The 18,170-nt window shown below is 44.9% G+C and overlaps 1 protein-coding gene across 1 annotated transcript in view; it reads left to right on the top strand.

Moving 5' to 3' along the window:
• DNTT (DNA nucleotidylexotransferase) overlaps positions 1–17,533 on the top strand; it is a 1,044,127-nt gene extending 1,026,594 nt beyond the window's left edge. The window contains exon 13 of the mRNA XM_069242235.1: positions 17,417–17,533. Coding sequence (XP_069098336.1) covers positions 17,417–17,533 — 117 coding nt within the window. The remainder of the gene's footprint in view (positions 1–17,416) is intronic.
• Positions 17,534–18,170: the final 637 nt, after the last annotated feature.

Genomic DNA, 18,170 nt, shown 5'->3' with positions numbered 1-18,170 from the left:
TTATCTATGGAGTTGAGACCATGCAGACAGCCCAGAGTACAGCAAACAGCAAGCTGGGTGGTGGGGATAGTGAGGAGCTCTCTAGCCTCAGTAATTTCACAGACCCTGGGATGGATCCTAGGCGTCGCAGTTCCAGACACAGTACTGTCTCAGAATCCGCAACAACAGGTGCCACTGAGTCAACTGAGCATTCTAGTGGAGTGTGTGGATGCAAAACATAATGTGGACATGTGCTGGGCATAGCATATTTTGTAACATTGCATTGATATTATGATGTTAATAGTATAGCATTCAGTGTGAGTGCAGATAGTGCCTTAGGACCTATATTCGATGCCCACATATTTGACCTGAAGTTAAGGCAAGAAACGTGATACCTGTAGCAAAAAAGAAACAAGACATGGGGGGGTCATTCCGACCCTGGCGGTCAAAGACCGCCAGGGCCGCGAATGACGGAAGCACCGCCAACAGGCTGGCGGTGATTCCTTGCCCATTCGGACCGCAGCGGTAAAGCCGCGGTCAGAAAACCGGGGCCGGCTTTCCCGCCGGTTTACCCCAGGCTGGGCGAATCCGCCATGGCGGCGCTGCAAGCAGCGCCGCCATGCGGATTCTGACACCCTTACGGCCAGCCTGTTTCTGGCGGTTGTCACCGCCAGGAAGAGGCTGGCGGTAACGGTTGTCTAGGGGCCCCTGGGGGCCCCTGCACTGCCCATGCCACTGGCATGGGCAGTGCAGGGGCCCCCTAACAGGGCCCCAGCATGCTTTTCACTGTCTGCCTAGCAGACAGTGAAAAGCGCGACGGGTGCAACTGCACCCGTCGCACGCCTGCAACACCGCCGGCTCCATTCGGAGCCGGCTTCAGTGTTGCAGGCCTCTTTCCCGCTGGGCCGGTGGGCGCTACCTTGGGTAGTGCCCGCCTGCCCAGCGGGAAAGTTTAAATGGCACCAGCGGTCTTTTGACCGCGGTGCGGGCAAATGGCGGTTCCCACCAGGCGGGCGGCAACCGCCGCCCGCCGGGGTCAGAATGACCCCCATGGTGTTGTCATTACGTACATCAGAAATAGTTGTGCATTATCTCAACATGTTTTTGCCTGCCGTCTGCTGCTCTGGATCAGTCTGCTGGGTCAGGGGGTGGCAATGCGGCATCATCCTCATCTGACTGTATCTGTGGGTTCCAGTGGTTTGCCTCTTGTTGTAACGATGTTGTGCAACATGGCACATGGGCCACAATCTTACAGCAAGTTTCCGGACTGTATTGTAGTGCGCCCCAACTTTTGTGCAGGCACCGGAAGCGACTCTTCAGTAGGCCAAAATTCCTCTCAATAACACTTTGCGTTCTCTATATTCCGCCTTGTAACACCTTTCATTTGGTGTGGCTGGACTGAGGTATGGTGTTACGATGAAGGACCGCACAGCATGTGCACTGTCTCCTACAATAACAGGAGTGAAATTTGAGTCATTGTTATCTGTGATCTCACCTGTACGATATGCTACATTGTTCTCTGTTACATTACCAAGTAGGTATCCTTTTTCAAACTCTCCAGCAAGAAGCTGTGTGTACATTCCATTATGTGGGAAGATGTACGAATCGTGTGCTACCAGAGAATCTGATCACTAAATCAGTAATGATGTGGGTGGCATTGCAGATGACCTGTAAGTTTAAGGAATGGCTTTTTTTTCTATTCCTGTATATGTACTCTGTTTCAGATGGTGGACTGATTGCCATATGTGTCCCATCAATGCAGCCAATGACATATGGGAATTGGGCTACCTGGTAGAAATTAAATTTTGTGAGCTACAAATTTTAATTTTGTGAGCTGGGGTGTTGGGGAATTTGATGTGCTGATTAATTTAAATAACATTGCATTGAGGAAGACATTGAAGAAGCATGAGAGCCCACTTTGAAACACACCTCCAGCTACTGCTATAGTCCCCTGAAAGCTTCCTGAAGCTAAAAGGTGCAGGGAGCATAATACCTGCTCACGAGTGGGTATGGCATTGGTTCTGTGTGTGTGTGTTGCTGCAGTCAGTTGTGGTTGTAAATCTGCTATTAGTTCTAATATCATGGCAGAGTTCAACCTATACAAATCAAATATCTCCTCCTCTGTCTGGTCAAAGAGAGTAATGCAAACTCTGAAAATGTACTCCTGTCTCCTCCTCCCTCTCCTCAAACCTGCCAGGATCCTCATCGTCCTCGCCATGACGTTGAGTGCAGCCATTGTTGTAAAGTGCTGATGCACCCTGGGGCTCTTTTTATAGGTTGCACGTTTTTACCACCTGATTTGAATTGGTGGTAAATTGCACATGCAAATTCTCCATTGTGTGACCATTCGCAATTTGCGGTTGGTTCATACGTTTAAATTGGGATTCCCAAAATTGAGTTGCAATTTTAGGGAATCACTATTTTAGCGATTCCTTAAAATTGCACTGTAAATGCATTTATTAAATCATGAAAGACTATGTTGCATTCACAAACAGTGGAATTTTTTGATCTTCACCCTTTGCGAATGCAAATTAGTTTGATACATCTGGCCCATTGTCTTTGCACATTAGGGATTGAACAGTCAATAGATGTCCAGACAGCAGTTTGGGGGTATTCTCTTGACATTAATATAGAACCTCTGCAGAAAAAATGACTGTTTACTATTGCATTAATTGCAAGATCAATAATTCTTCAAAATTGGTGTTCAGAAGCAATTCTGGCTTACCAACAATGATGGTCTAAAATGGTAAAAATCATGGAGTTAGAATATTAATATTCTTAAAATGCAGATCACATAAAACATTTCAGAGATTATGGGGGCTTTGGGTTAGCTGAGGTGATAGAAGGAAGTTTCCTCCTGCTCTCTGGAATAAAATATATATTAATGAACTAAAATGAGATTGGGTTTAGTGTATGATGTGAGATTATTTATTGGCTTTATCATATTGTGTTTTGTTTTGTAGTATGTGCAATTTGAATAACGTCTTTTTAGCATGATGTATTGTTTTATTGAGTGTGTCGCTTGATGGCTGAATGAACTATTACAATACAAATAAATATTAATAAAAGAAAAATGAGTCAGGTCATAAGCCGTGCATGGTGAGAGCACAACTTCTGACCAACTCAGTTGGGCCTCCTTTACATTGCTTCTGATACTGAGTGATAGTAGTCCAATCCAACTCAGGTGAGCATACTTTCTGCATTCTGTTTATTTCACTAGTTTAGGTCTAGCCTGCTGACACAACTGTTGATGGACCTTTTGTGAAAAAGAGTAAACAGAAGCTTAAGCTCCAAACACATATTAATCTTCTTCTCTAGGAACTTTTGATTTGCAGAATGTGCATGCTTCTAGTGAACAAGAGTACTTATATTTTGTGGGAATGTTTGTGCTCAATATAATAGGCCTGTGTTAGTTATGCTGGTTACTGTGGTTTGGTAGGTTTATTGGGTTATTGGAAGATGTTACATTGCATATCCTAGGTGTGATCTGTTTATTATGAATAGATATTAAGCTTGAGTTACTCAATGTGAAAAGCATACATAAAAGCCAATAAGCCTTTAAGGATGGATGTTTGTTATACTTTGTGCTACATGGAACCTCACAGGTTACAGTAGTGGACAGTGGTGGTTTCCCCCTATTGCAAGCCCTCTTTATTATAGAATTTCACAGTTTTTTTATGTCTGGCTTGACAGTGCAACTATCTGCCAAGGCGTATGGGATTATCAGAAAAGGAGCTTTAAGAAATAATACCAAGAAGGAGCTTTGACTCTTCCGACATATTGGTCATCCTTCTCTGCAAGCTTTTGTGTGGAAAATAGTTGTTTTAGCCTGACTACGTATTACTTCCATTCAGTGATAACAGATAGGGACATTGGTAACAAAGTAGAAAGGGTTTTCACGAAAATATTAGAAATATGTCTTACGTTGTAAAATCCATGAAAAACACTTTGAAAAGTTGTAGTGCATTGTGGACTCCATGGAAGGGTTTTGCATTCTGAACTCATTAACAGATGACATAGGAAGGAGTATTACATTATAACTACCTGACATGTGTGATAGGAAAGTGTTTTACTATATAATGTCCATGACAAACACTTTAGGATGGGACTTTATATTTTGAGATATTTAACAAATACAATAGGAAGGGATTTTACATTGTGGACTCTCTGGAAAATTATTTTAGTAATGGGTTTACAGTGTGAAATCCTTGGCAAATTCAAGAGGGAGGTTTTTATTGTAGTGGCAATGGAATTAATGAGCATGGCAGTGATGTGGAACAGTTCAGATATTCTGCAAAGAGTTCATCAAGACTATGGAAAATAATTAGGCTGGTTGGTGTTGGTTTCATTTATTGCAGATTTGTAATGTGCTCAAAGGCAATGAGATGTCAATAGGTGAAAATATTTGTTAGGCTTTATACTTCCTTTAATTCTCTCTCAAGTGCTTTAACCTCCACTCTGTACTATCTATTTTTGAAGGACAATATGCTTGCTAATTTCCCCCTTCGGAATGCTTTAAAAGAGCCCCATACCATATGTGGAGCGGTAGTCCCTGTGTTACATTTAAATAACTCTTTGACCTTTGCCCCAATATTTTCTACTACTTCATGGTCCATCAAGAAAGAATAATACAGGGTCCATCTCATCGCTGGGATTAAGTTGTAATCATACTGCAGAATGGTCTGGGAGGTGTGTGGGCATATGCTTAGCTTCCAGGACCTGGTCCGTTATGGTCTGATCTATTAGAAAAACATCTATCCTGACAATATTTGTTATTATGAAAAGTATAGCCATGACCAGTTCCAGCCCTTTCTCTCCATACATCCTGGACACCTAACTAGGCCATTATACCTTGAATATGGGCCTGCATTTTTGGGATAATTATGGATCTGCTACCAACTGGTGTATCTCACTTACTGTCCGTTATAGTTTTAAAATCCGTAGCCATTATAATAGGGGGAAAAAAATCTAAAATACTGTAAAAGATTTTTTCCAAGGGCTCATCCTCATCTGTATTTGGACCATAATACCCCACTTGTGTATATTGCTGATCATCTATTTACAATTATCCATCTACCCAGTTTATCAGAGTTACTATCCTTAATTGAAAAGCTTGCTTCTTTCATAATTAAGATTGCTACACCTTTAGTCTGGGAATTTTGATTTGTACACACCATCTTCTTAACCCATTTTTGTGCCTCGAAGATGTCCTTGCATTCTTGTAACTCAGACGGGTCTTTTGCAGAATAACAAATTGTGTCTGCACCTTCTTGAATACTAAAATATTTGATCTCTCCTTCCCTTAGAACGTAATCCATTTAGCTTTCAAGAAGTTGCATCAGCCTTGCCCTAGACCCATCTGCCTGACTCCTACTTACTTTGAATGATGTAGGAAGGATGGGCTGATTGCAGAAGCCCACTCACTTTTTGCCTTTATTTTGAGCTGCTAACCAGTCCCAGGGCCAGTGCTCTCTGTGAAATGGTATATGCAAATTAGGCATACTTATAATTAGCCCTGACAACCTACCTATAAGTCCCTAGTATATGGTAGGGCATGTAGGTTTAGGGACCAAAGGGTAGATAGGGCACCCCTGGGTGCACTGCTGTGGTCCTTGTTGTCATTTTAAAGGCAGGCCTGCATTGGTGGTTGCTTTTAAGTTCAAGTTAACCCCAAATTCGACTTTGGGAATGAACTTCCAAAGTACAAGCCTACCTTATTTTTTACATATTAGCCACCCCTAAGGTCGGCCCTAAGTGCCCCCATGGTTGGCTGCAGTGTAACTATAAGCAGGGACTTTATAAAAGATTTGTTATATGCCCTGGTGAGGGAAAAACAGTCAAATGTGTTTTTCCCCATTGTACATATTGGGCCTCATAGGCTAACATTGGAGACTTTATTTTAAAATGATTAAGTCTTATTTTCAATGGAGATGGCCAAAGGCTAACAATGGAGGCTTTATTTTATAATGATAACTTCTTATTTACAATGGGGATGAGCTACATATAGCACATTTGGCAAGGAAAATATTGTAATACACCCAACGACTAGCCAATGTTGAATTTAATATAAGTAGCACAGGGAAAGAGTTTTAGAACTCTTCCTGAAAGTTGTCAAAATTCAGCCCTGCAGTGCCCATTCCTGAATGGTCAGCCTCTGGCAGCCTAAGCCAGGCTGCCTTAATGAGGTGTGAAGTGGCCTGGGCTGACATGAAGGAAGCATCTGGGGAGCAGAGAACTGCTACAGCAGATGGCAGAGCTGGAAGGGGGAAGAGTAGCCAAACTGGTCTTCAACGGAGGGAAAACCACCTTGGGCAGAAACTGGACCTCCCCCATTTCCTGCATCCCCAGATAGCTAGGAGCCCCACTGATTAGATTAGGAAAGGGGCTGGAGGAGTAGGTGGGCTCAGCCATATGTAACCTTCAAGGAGAGATTTCCTCCATATTGGATTTTTAAAGAATGATGCTTTCTGGGACTGATTTGGACCACACTTCAAAGAAAGTGGTTACCCCAGAGGATGTTGGCCTGTACCCCATTGGACAGGAGCACCCCTTGCACCACCCTCAGGAGCAAGGATAAATATGGCAGAGCTCCCCATAATTCAAATCTCTGTTGAAAAAAGATACTGGAAGAAGAAGGACTACCCTGCTGGACCCCCCCGCTTCCACCTAGACCCTGAACTCAGAAGGACTGCACCAGCTGCATACTTTGGACTTCATCAAGAATAGGACTTTGCCTTGCTTCTGCGACTCCAGGAGTGGACTCCCTGTAAGCTACAGGTACCTAGAAGCTAACCAGAGTTCTGTGCATCAAGTGGTACAAGAATAGCCCAGCTGACCAGTGATCAGTGGCCATTTAGGCATTCTGGTAAATATAGTCCCAACTTCCAAAGAGCAACTAAGAGCTTCTGGAACCTGGGAGCAAGTTTGTGAACACTGCGAGGACCCAAAAAGTGCTGCTGGAAGAAGATCCAGAAATTTGGATAAGTTTGGAGCAACTTTGGAAAAATGCTCCATAAGGTGACCGACCTATTGATGAGAGTGAAGCTGGTGATGTCGAACTGCAACACAGCCTGACTTTCCGGATCGTCCCATTAAAGAACTGGAGATTTTTCCCATCAATGAGACTTCCAGAAGTTGACCGGGACCCCATGCTGAAGCAAGCCGCTGTCATTGCATTGCATCCTGGCCTGAAGAGGAGCCTCAGTGTAGCCGAGCAGGGCTTCATCAAGCCCAGCCTCAAATTTTGACTTTACCCCTGTCAAGTGCGACCAGATGTCCCCGGTTGGCGATTTTGGTTTCTAGGCGCTAGGAAGTATTTTTTTATATTTAATCTTTTAAACTTCATATCTCCTGTTCCCTATATTGGATCTTTGTATTTTTTGGTGTCATTTTAAAAATAAAAATATTTCCTATTTTTATAAATTGGTGTCAGATTTTTATTGTGTTTTACCTATTTACAGTTTTGTTGATATTAAATGTTTTACACTCGTGTCTCCTAAGTTAAGCTTAACTGCTCATAGGCCAAGCTACCAAGGGTTGAGCAAAGATTAATTTACTGAGACCTAGTGGGGTTTGTGGCCTATTGCTAAGTGTAGGTACCTACCTGCCCTAACCAATAATCTACATTCCAACAAATTACGTGTATCATACTGGTACCATGTTTGAGGATTTTTTTCCCCAAATGCTCCCCTCCCTAAGTGCTCCCCTACCCACCTAACTTTGAACGTTTCCACCCAAGAAGAACCCTCCCTGACTTCCTTGTGAACTATCAAAGCCCTTATGTGAGCACCCCTCCTGGAACACGCAAGGGAATACTATGAATCTGGGTGAGGGATTTTATTTTTATTTTTATAGAAAGCCGGGTTCATCTGTAGGACAAGAAGAAAAAGTACCCTGATTCTAAATGTGAACAGAAATAAACAACAAGAAAAAAAGGGTAAAGGAAAAACCAAAATAGCCTAAATCTTAACCCCTTCGCTGCCAGGCCTTTTCCCCCTCCTGTGCCAGGCCTTTTTTTGGCTATTTGGGGCAGTTCGCGCTTAGGCCCTCATAACATTTTGTCCACATAAGCTAGCCAAGCCAAATTTGCGTCCTTTTTTTCCAACATCCTACAGATTCTAGAGGTACCCAGACTTTGTGGGTTCCCCAGAACGAGGCCAAGAAATTAGCCAAAATACAGTGACAATTTTGTTTTTTTCAAAAAGTGGGAAAAAGGGGCTGCAGAAGAAGGCTTGTGTTTTTTTCCCTGAAAATGGCATCAACAAAGGGTTTGCGGTGCTAAAATCACCAGCTTCCAAGCTTTCAGGAACAGGCAGACTTGAATAAAAAAAAACAATTTAGCAATACAATTTTGGCATTTTACCGGGACATACCCCATTGTTATGATTTTTTGTGCTTTCAGCCTCCTTCTAGTCAGTGACAAAAATGGGCGTGAAACCAATGCTGGATCCCAGAAACCTAAACATTTCCGAAAAGGAGACAAAATTCTGAATTCAGCAAGGGGTAATTTGTGTAGATCCTACAAGGGTTTCCTACAGAACATAACAACTGAAAACAAAATATTGAAATTGAGGTGAAAAACACAGCAATTTTTCTCTACGTTTTATTCTGTAACTGTTTACTGCAATGTCAGATTTTTTAAAGCAATATACCGTTACGTCTGCTGGACCCTTCTGGTTGCAGGGATATATAGGGCTTGTCGGTTCATCAAGAACCCTAGGTACCCAGAGCCAATAAATGAGCTGCACCCTGCAGTGGGTTTTCATTCTATACCGGGTATACAGCAATTGATTTGCTGAAATATAAAGAGTGAAAAATAGCTATCAAGAAAACCTTTGTATTTCCAAAATGGGCACAAGATAAGGTGTTGAGGAGCAGTGGTTATTTGCACATCTCTGAATTCCAGGGTGCCCATACTAGCATGTGAATTACAGGGCATTTCTCAAATAGATGTCTTTTTTACCCACTCTCTTATATTTGGAAGGAAAAAATGTACAGAAAGACAAGGGGCAATAACACTTGTTTTGCTATTATATGTTCCCCCAAGTCTCCAGATAAAAATGATACCTCACTTGTGTGGGTAGGCCTAGCGCCCGCGACAAGAAATGCCCCAAAACACAATGTGGACACATCCCATTTTTTTACAGAAAACAGAGGTGTTTTTTGCAAAGTGCCTACTTGTAGATTTTGGCCTCTAGCTCAGCCGGCACCTAGGGAAACCTACCAAACCTCTGCATTTTTTAAAACTAAAGACCTAGGGGAATCCAAGATGGGGTGACTTTTGGGGCTCTGACCAGGTTCTGTTACCCAGAATCCTTTGCAAACCTCAAAAGTTGGCTAAAAAAACACATTTTCCTCACATTTCGGTGACAGAAAGTTCCGGAATCTGAGAGGAGCCACAAATTTCCTCCCACCCAGCGTTCCCCCAAGTCTCCCGATAAAAATGATACCTCATTTGTGTGGGTAGGCCTAGCGCCCGCGACAGGAAATGCCCCAAAACACAACGTGGACACATCCCATTTTTTGACAGAAAACAGAGTTGTTTTTTGCAAAGTGCCTACCTGTAGATTTTGGCCTCTAGCTCAGCCGGCACCTATGGAAACCTACCAAACCTGTGCATTTTTGAAAACTAGCGACCTAGGGGAATCCAAGATGGGGTCACTTGTGGGGCTCTGACCAGGTTCTGTTACCCAGAATCCTTTGCAAACCTCAAAATGTGGCTAAAAAAACACATTTTCCTCACATTTCGGTGACAGAAAGTTCTGGAATCTGAGAGGAGCCACAAGTTTCCTCCCACCCAGCGTTCCCCCAAGTCTCCCGATAAAAATGACACCTCACTTGTGTGGGTAGGCCTAGCGCCCGCGACAGGAAATGCCCCAAAACACAACGTGGACACATCCCATTTTTTGACAGAAAACAGAGGTGTTTTTTGCAAAGTGCCTACCTGTAGATTTTGGCCTCTAGCTCGGCCGGCACCTAGGGAAACCTACCAAACCTGTGCATTTATGAAAACTAGAGACCTAGGGAAATCCAAGATGGGGTAACTTTTGGGGCTCTGACCAGGTTCTGTTACCCAGAATCCTTTGCAAACCTCAAAATTTGGCTAAAAACACAAATTTTCCTCACATTTCGGTGACAGAAAGTTCTGGAATCTGAGAGAAGCCACAAATTTCCTTCCACCCAGCGTTACCCCAAGTCTCCTGATAAAAATAAAACCTCACTTGTGTGGGTGGGCCAGGTGCCTGCAACAGAATAAGGCCAAAAACTTGTAGAGATAGAGGGGGTAACACAGCAAGTTTATAAGGACATATTCTTCTTTTATACATCTTTAGGCTGACTCTGCTTTGGGGACCCACACAAGTGAGGTGTCATTTTACTTGGGAGACTGAGGGGAACGCTGGGGAGCAGGAAGTTTGTCCTGGAGCGGTGATCATACAAACGAAAGTCAGGAAAATATGCTTTTTTAAGCACATTTTGGGGTTTGCAGAGGATTCTGGGTAAGAAAATGTTGGGGGATCCACGCAAGCCACACCTCCCTGGACTCCTTGGGGTGTCTAGTTTTAAAAAATGTCTGAGTTTGGTAGGTTTCCCTAGATGAAGGCTGCACCCAGGACCAAAAACATAGGTGCCCCCTCCCCCCTAAACACAGATAGGGGGTCATTCTGACCCCGGCGGTCACGGACCGCCGGGGCCAGGGTCGGCGGGAGCACCGCCAACAGGCTGGCGGTGCCCCTCAGGACATTCTGACCGCGGCGGTTCAGCCGCGGTCAGAACAGGAAAACCGGCGGTCTCCCGCCGGTTTTCCGCTGTCCTGCAGAATCCTCCATGGCGGCGCAGCTTGCTGCGCCACCATGGGGATTCTGACACCCCATACCGCCATCCTGTTCCTGGCGGGTCACCCGCCAGGAACAGGATGGCGGTATTGGGTGTTGTGGGGCCCCTGGGGGCCCCCGCAGTGCCCATGCCAATGGCATGGGCACTGCAGGGGCCCCCGTAACGGGGCCCCACTATGTATTTCAGTGTCTGCTTTGCAGACACTGAAATACGCGACGGGTGCCACTGCACCCGTCGCACATACCCACTCCGCTGGCTCCATTCGGAGCCGGCTTCCTCGTGGGGAGGGGTTTCCCGCTGGGCTGGCGGGTGGCCTTCTGGCGGTCGCCCGCCAGCCCAGCGGGAAAGCCAGAATGGCCTCCGCGGTCTTTCGACCGCGGAGCGGCCATATGGCGGCTCCCTCCAGGCGGGCGGCACCCGCCGCCCGCGGGGGTCAGAATGACCCCCATAGTTTTGTAATATATCATTTTGATGTGTCCACATATGCCTGTGATGTGCCAAACACTAAAATTGTGAAAAGAAACGCACTTAGGTTATGTGAAAAAGACCCCTTACCCACCAACAAAGATGGTGGCATGCTTCATCATCGGGGTCCCACCTGAGACACCTAGCGTGTCTCAAGTGTGCTGCGATGGTTGATTACAGCGGAGCAGGTTTTGTCATTTGTACCACACATACTGGTTGGATTTGGCACGAGGGTGAGTGATGGTTCAGTAGATCAAATTTTATCAACTAGAGATTTCACAAAAGTTAAATGCGCTGGTAATAACTGAAAGGCCAAAAAACTGAACCAATGACTCCCAGCTCGTGAGCTGTAAAGCCACGGCAAGGCACCAACCGCTTTACAGTCCATTCACACACCTTTCATACATGACATGCACAAGACCATTCACGCCGCCAGCCACGGGCCCAGCACATTACAACACTCGCATCGACAGACAGCGCCAGTCAAGGGCCCATCACTTTCATACGCCCACATGCCTGATACAGCAATCACACCAGCTGATGAGTGTGTGGACTGGCGTTTGGCTGGCACCGCTACCAAGCGCCACCCCAAGCACACCGCCAGCCAAGCGCCACCCCACCCATACCGCAAGCCAAGTGCCGCCCCACCCATACCGCCAGCCAAGCGCCACCCCACTCATACCGCCAGCCAATCGCCACCCCAAGCATACCGCCAGCCAAGCGCCACTCCAAGCACACTGCCAGCCAAGCGCCACCCCACCCATACCGCCAGCCAAGCGCCACCCCACCCATACCGCCAGCCAAGCGCCACTCCAAGCACACCGCCAGCCAAACGCCACCCCAAGCACAGCGCCAGCCAAGTGCCACCCCACCCATACCACCAGCCAAATGCCACCCCACGCACACCGCCATCCATTTTTTTGTTTGTTTATTAACAACAAAGAAACCACTAACTAATTATAAAATAAGTACAAAACTACAAACACAAAACCTCTAACTAAATACATGGCAGTAATGCCAACCGTGAAACCGAACATATGAAAATATAAAATAGGCAGTTTACGCTCACGGTATTTCCCAAAAGTTTTTCCTTGTGTGGTAACTTCTAAAACAGCCGGGCACACACAGCCCAGGCTTTGAAGGGCATTCAGGGCAGTACATCCGGCTCTCCCTCCGGATTGATCTCCGGGCACATACTCTACATTTCTTTGTGGGCAAGTCTTTTTTGGGAGTGGGAGGAATGTGATCTGGAAAGTGGCGATCTTTCAATCTAGCCACATCCCCCACCACTTCTACTCTAGGAACTGTTGCCGTTCCACCACAATAAGGCTCTCTATCACTGACTCCTGAAATTTAACAAATGTCATCCTTGACTCAGGTGAACAATCCTTGAACACAATAAAAGCATTAAAAGTTGGCAAATGAAATAAATATAGGGCCAACTTTTTATACCACACGTAAGACTTACGAAGAGCAGTGTAAGGTTCAAACTTCTGATCTACTCTATCAACACCACTCACGTGCCTATTGTAGTCCAAAATGCACGCAGGTTTGCGCACTTCCGTAGCCTGACCCCAAACAGTCACAGGGGAAGTACTCTCATCATGGATGGTAGATAGCATGTACACATCCCTCCTGTCTGAAAATTTCGGAGCTAGCAGCTCATTATTCCACAAGGCGTATAAATGGTGACCTTTGTTAAACAGTCGTCTACCAAGTTCCCACACAATTTCACAAAACTCCAAAAGTGGCCGGACAACCAGGAGGGTCAATACTGGAATCCCTACCAATGTAGACCTGGAAATTATACACCTATCCTGTACTTCTTTCTGACAGCATATACAATTTAATCCCATTCCGTGCCCTCTTACAAGGAATGTACTGCTTAAAAACTAAACGCCCCTTAAAAAGGACCAAAGACTCGTCCTCACTTATCTCTTTGCCTGGAACATAGACCTCTGAAAACCGATCTACAAAATGATCAAGGACAGGCCTAATCTTAAAAAGACGGTCACAATCAGGGTGATCTCGTGGCAAGGCTAAAGCATTATCTACAAAATGCAGCATACGAAGAAGAAGCAAATAGCGATTACGTGTCATAGTTGCAGGAAATATAGCTGTTGCCATCAAGCGACTAGTGGACCAATAAGAAGCCAGTGACCGCTTCCTGATCAACCCCATCAAAAAAGTCAAACCTAAAAACTTTTTCATCTCTTCCAGATATGTGGGCACCCACTGAGTAGCTCTAGACTGAGGCTTAAGTCTGGCAGCGTTGTCCCACAAATATTGCTCTGCATACAAATTAGTCTGCTCCACAATCTCTTCCAAAAATACATCGTCCATAAACAAGTGAAAGAAATGGACAGGCAAAAAGTTTTCCGTATTGACTCTACACCCTGGGAGACCAGTAAATGCAGGTAACTGTGGCTGCTCCATGTTTGGGGCAATCCAGGTGTCAGGTCTTCTAATGGGAAACCCTTCAGCCCCAGGCTGCTGCACTCTTGGCACATCAATGTCCTCCTCTACAACAGGCCCTTCATCTGCACTGAGAGTAGCTTCCTCATCAGAAAAATACTCTCGGACAGAAAATTCACTACCAGAATTCTCACTTCCTCCTCTGCCTCAGATGCAGAGTCAGTCTCGTAATCATGGTCTGAAGACGACTCAAAGAGCATGCCAACAACCTGCTGAGCGGTCGCTCTGCGGCTAGCCATGATTCTCACTAACAACAAATGGATTGCCAACAACAACTAGCACTAAAATAAGTAATAAACAAAGTGTAGCTTTATCACAAAGAGTTATGTAATAAAAAACTATACCACTCACTTGCCTGAAAAAGCTACTCACCAGCAACTACTCTGCACAGACACAGCAATCACCAATGATATCCCACTAAAAAGAAAAAAGAAAAAAACAAATTAGACATATGACAACACAAATAACATTGTGCTCAAATCTAAGGACAATTTCACACACAATACTGCATTTAGTACACCACCTACAAACATGTCATTCATGCATGTCAACAATACTCCTTTGGAGTAAATTGCTTTCACTTACCTAAAACATGCAACTATGCAAACCGCAGGACAACTACTGCCAAAACCGCAAGGATCCACAGCAAAGTAAGCAAAAGCTTTGAACGAGAACAAAAAGAAGAAATAAACTGTTATATTCACAAATACAAATACTTTGCCAGTTGACAAACACCCCACCACCAAGAACTTAGAAATTGTCCCTGGTGCCTAAGTGGATCCTGCCCCACTAGGAGGCAGATGGGCCTAAAAAAACAAAAAAATAGGCTGATCTGCCTCCAAGGTGGGCAGAAATGGCCATCACTAACGTGTCCCCTTTGGGGCGGCGACCCTTGCCAAAGGTGCTGCCGCTCCCCCACACAAAATACACACACACACACACACACAGGATCCCTGGTCCCTAAGTGGATTCTGCCCCCCTTGGGTGCAGATGGGTGTAAAAAAATTGGCCGATCTGCCCCCAAGGAGGGCAGAAATGACCAACAGCTCTGTGCCCATTTTAGGGGGCGACCCTTGCCAAACGGGGCAAACAGGGGGCACCCCCAGCCCTAAACAAAAAAAGGGGAACCCCAAAAAAATAATCCCTGCCGTATTGGTGGTTTCTGCCCTCCTTGGGGGAAGATGGGCCTACAAAAATAGCCAATACGAAATTTCCCTCCTTTGGGGGGGGCGACCCTTGCCCCCAAACACACAAAACACACACACACCTCACAATCCCTGGCGCCTAGTGGGTTTCGCCCCCCCCCGGGGGCCAAATCGGCCAAAAACATGGCCTATATAGCCCCGGGGGGGGCGAAACATATAAAAAAATGATCGCCCCTGGGGCAGTGACCCTTGCCTAAGGGGTTGCTGCCCTAAAACAAAGAAAATCATTTCCCTGGTGTCTAGTGGTTTTCGCCCCCCCCCCCCCCCCCCGGGGACAGATCGTCCAAAAAATTGGCCGATCTGCCCCCAGGGGGGGTCCAAAAAAGGAAAATGCCCCCAATGGGAGTGACCCTTGCCCAAGGGGTCGCTCCCAAAATATATACAAAATAATTACATCCCTGGTGTCTAGTGGTTTTTCGGCCCACCCTGGGGGCAGATCGGCCGAAAAATTGGCCGATCTGCCCCCAGGGGGGGACGAAAAAGGAAAAAAATGCCCCCCAATGGGAGCGACCCTTGCCCCAGGGTTCGCCCCCCAAAACTACCTAAAAAAGGTAATCCTTGGTGCCTAGTGGGAATTCCTGCTCCAGGATCGAGGGCCACGCCCGCGATCCTGGAGCAGGAATCCACTGAAAACAGGCACGGGGGGAAAGAAAAAACCCTTTCCTTCCCCCCGTGTCTGTTTTCCCCCACCCCCAAAGAGGGAAGGACTCACCTGCAGTCCTGCTCCCTCGACGCGCTGGAAGCAAATGGCTTCCAGCGCATCCCTCGGCAATATTTGATGACATCGGCGCACTGTAAGCCTCGTCCAAGGCACCGTAGGGGTTAAAGAGAAAGGAAGATAGCAATGTGACTGCACAGTTTGCCTACTTTACTCTTATTCAGACCTAGCTGCCTTGATGGTTTCCAGCAAGTCGTCCGCTTCCTTATGGGTTCTCAAATTGTAAATCTTGTTATTTTGCATCACCCTGAGTACAGCCCATTCACTTTCAAGGGCTTGATTTTCAGACCTTCAGATAGCATTCAGTCTTTTAAAGAGTACATAGGAAAGTTCACTAAGATCTTACGTGGCTTATTTTTATTGGTGTTAAAAGGGAGCATCCTGAAACGATCTCGATGAATCCTTTATATATCTGCTGCAATCTCTTGAGGGGTACCCTCTAATATATATCCCCACTTTATAAGATTAACAATGTAAGCCTTGAGCCCCTCCCCATCTGCCCCCTTGGGTACTTTGAGAACTCTCAGGTTGTTGCATCTAGAGTTATTTTCAATTGACTCTAGTTTTTTTAGTTTAGTATATCTTGCACAGAGGAGTGAGAAATTAGTATTAGATGAAAGGAAGGTGTCTAGAACTGAGGGAGAAGCTTAACTTTATTTTAGAGGGCAAAGTAAAGAAAAGAAAATGTGGGAGGCCTGGAAGGCAGCCCATTTGGAGTATGGAGAGAATTGTGGGAGGTTGATGGCCTGGACAATCAAAACAGATTAAGTCAGACATACAATCAGGGATATTAAAGAGTGTGTGTCTACTGTTCCAAGCAGCAAAGAGGACATTGAAAAGGCCTTTATCATTTTTTTTAGCGATCTATGTACAGAAGATACAGTAACAACGAAGGACCTGATCAATGAATTGGCTAGCCTTGGACTACTAGGTAAACTTAACGTGGACGAAAAAGGGGACCTAAATTCTGATATCATGCAATGTGAAGTTAGAGTGGCAATAAGAGCTAGTAAGAAAGGGAAGATAGCAGGCATAGATGGGCTTCCAGTACAGCATATTGGAGGACATAATATTACCAATAATGAAAAATCTATTTGAGGGGATATTTGAGAAAGGGAATGCTCTTACACCAACCTAGAATGAAGCCACTGGCACCTTAATCCTTAAGACTGGGAAGAACCCGGCATTTTGTGATTTGTTTAGTCCTATTTAATTAAATAATGATTATAAAGTCCTTGCTAAGGTACTCGCTGGGCAGTCGAATCAAGTAATAGGAACCCTTCTCATGGAGATCAAAGAGGCTTCATAAGGGCTAGATTCCTCCATGAATTATCACTTTCCCTGATCGGCGCAATCAATATGGCTACAACTTTTAAGACTCCATTAGCAGTATAAACTCTAGATACTGCCAAAGCCTTGGATAAGGTACGCTGGGATTATCTGCAAAGAGTTGTAAAGCAATGTAGTTTGGGGGAAAATTGTGTAGAGCTATACAATTTATGTAAAACTCCCAGAGGCAGAATAGTAATAAACGGTAATCTGACCTTGCCTTTCCTGATAACTAGAGGTACAAGAAGAAGACAAGTTTGTCCACTATCTCCGCTAGTTTTTCAATTTATATATTGAATCTTTGAGATGTAAGGTTAGGCAAAAGCTGGCAATTGTGCCTTTCATTTGTAATGCCCGGTCTAAAATCTTGCTCTATATGCAGATGACCTCTTGATTTACTTCTAATCTACAGGCCGCCATTCCAACTATTGAGCGACTGACAACAGAGTTTGGAAAAGTGTCTTGTTACTCAGTAAATGTTTCTAAAACTGAGATAATGGCTTGGAATGTGGCAATGATTGCTGTCTAGGGCAGGAAAGAGATAAAATATTTGGGCCTGAGAAATACACTAGACCCGAGTAAGATACCTGAGGTAAATTTCTCTAAAGTCATGGTGGAGGCACGCTAATAGATGCAGGGCTTGGCACAACTTCTATGGACCATTTATGATAGAATCAATCTTCTTACCTAAGTTCACCTTCCTCTTTAATACAAGTCCATTACTTTTTAAAAAGCAGTGGTTAGAGAAATTACAGAGTCTCATTGATATTTCATATGGGCCGACAAGGGAACAAGGATTTCTTGGAGAAAGTTGCATATAAGGAGGACTGGACACTTCCAGACATGCAACTTTATAACTGGGCTTTCCGTACAAAAAACTGCAGAATGCTTTTTAATGAGCCTGATGACTCAGAAATGGGTAAGCTTCAGAAAGTCATATTCAATGATGTAAAAGGGAGAAGGACCTACTTCTTGTATAATGTGGGGGACCCTAAATATTACAAAAAGGTAAGGCTAAAGGTCTTACAATCTATGGCTGTCTTGTGGGTGCAGATTAGAAGGTCCATTAGTCTGCCATATCACAGCAGTGCGGTACTCATATGGGACTCTACGGGTGCGCCAGAGTGGAGTAGAGATATGCTATTGAGGTTCAAGTATTTACAAGC

This window comes from Pleurodeles waltl, chromosome 6, assembly GCF_031143425.1.
Source record: "Pleurodeles waltl isolate 20211129_DDA chromosome 6, aPleWal1.hap1.20221129, whole genome shotgun sequence".
Classification (NCBI taxonomy): domain Eukaryota; kingdom Metazoa; phylum Chordata; class Amphibia; order Caudata; family Salamandridae; genus Pleurodeles; species Pleurodeles waltl.
Note: the sequence above shows the minus strand (reverse complement) of the source record. Positions and strands in the feature narration are given on the sequence as shown.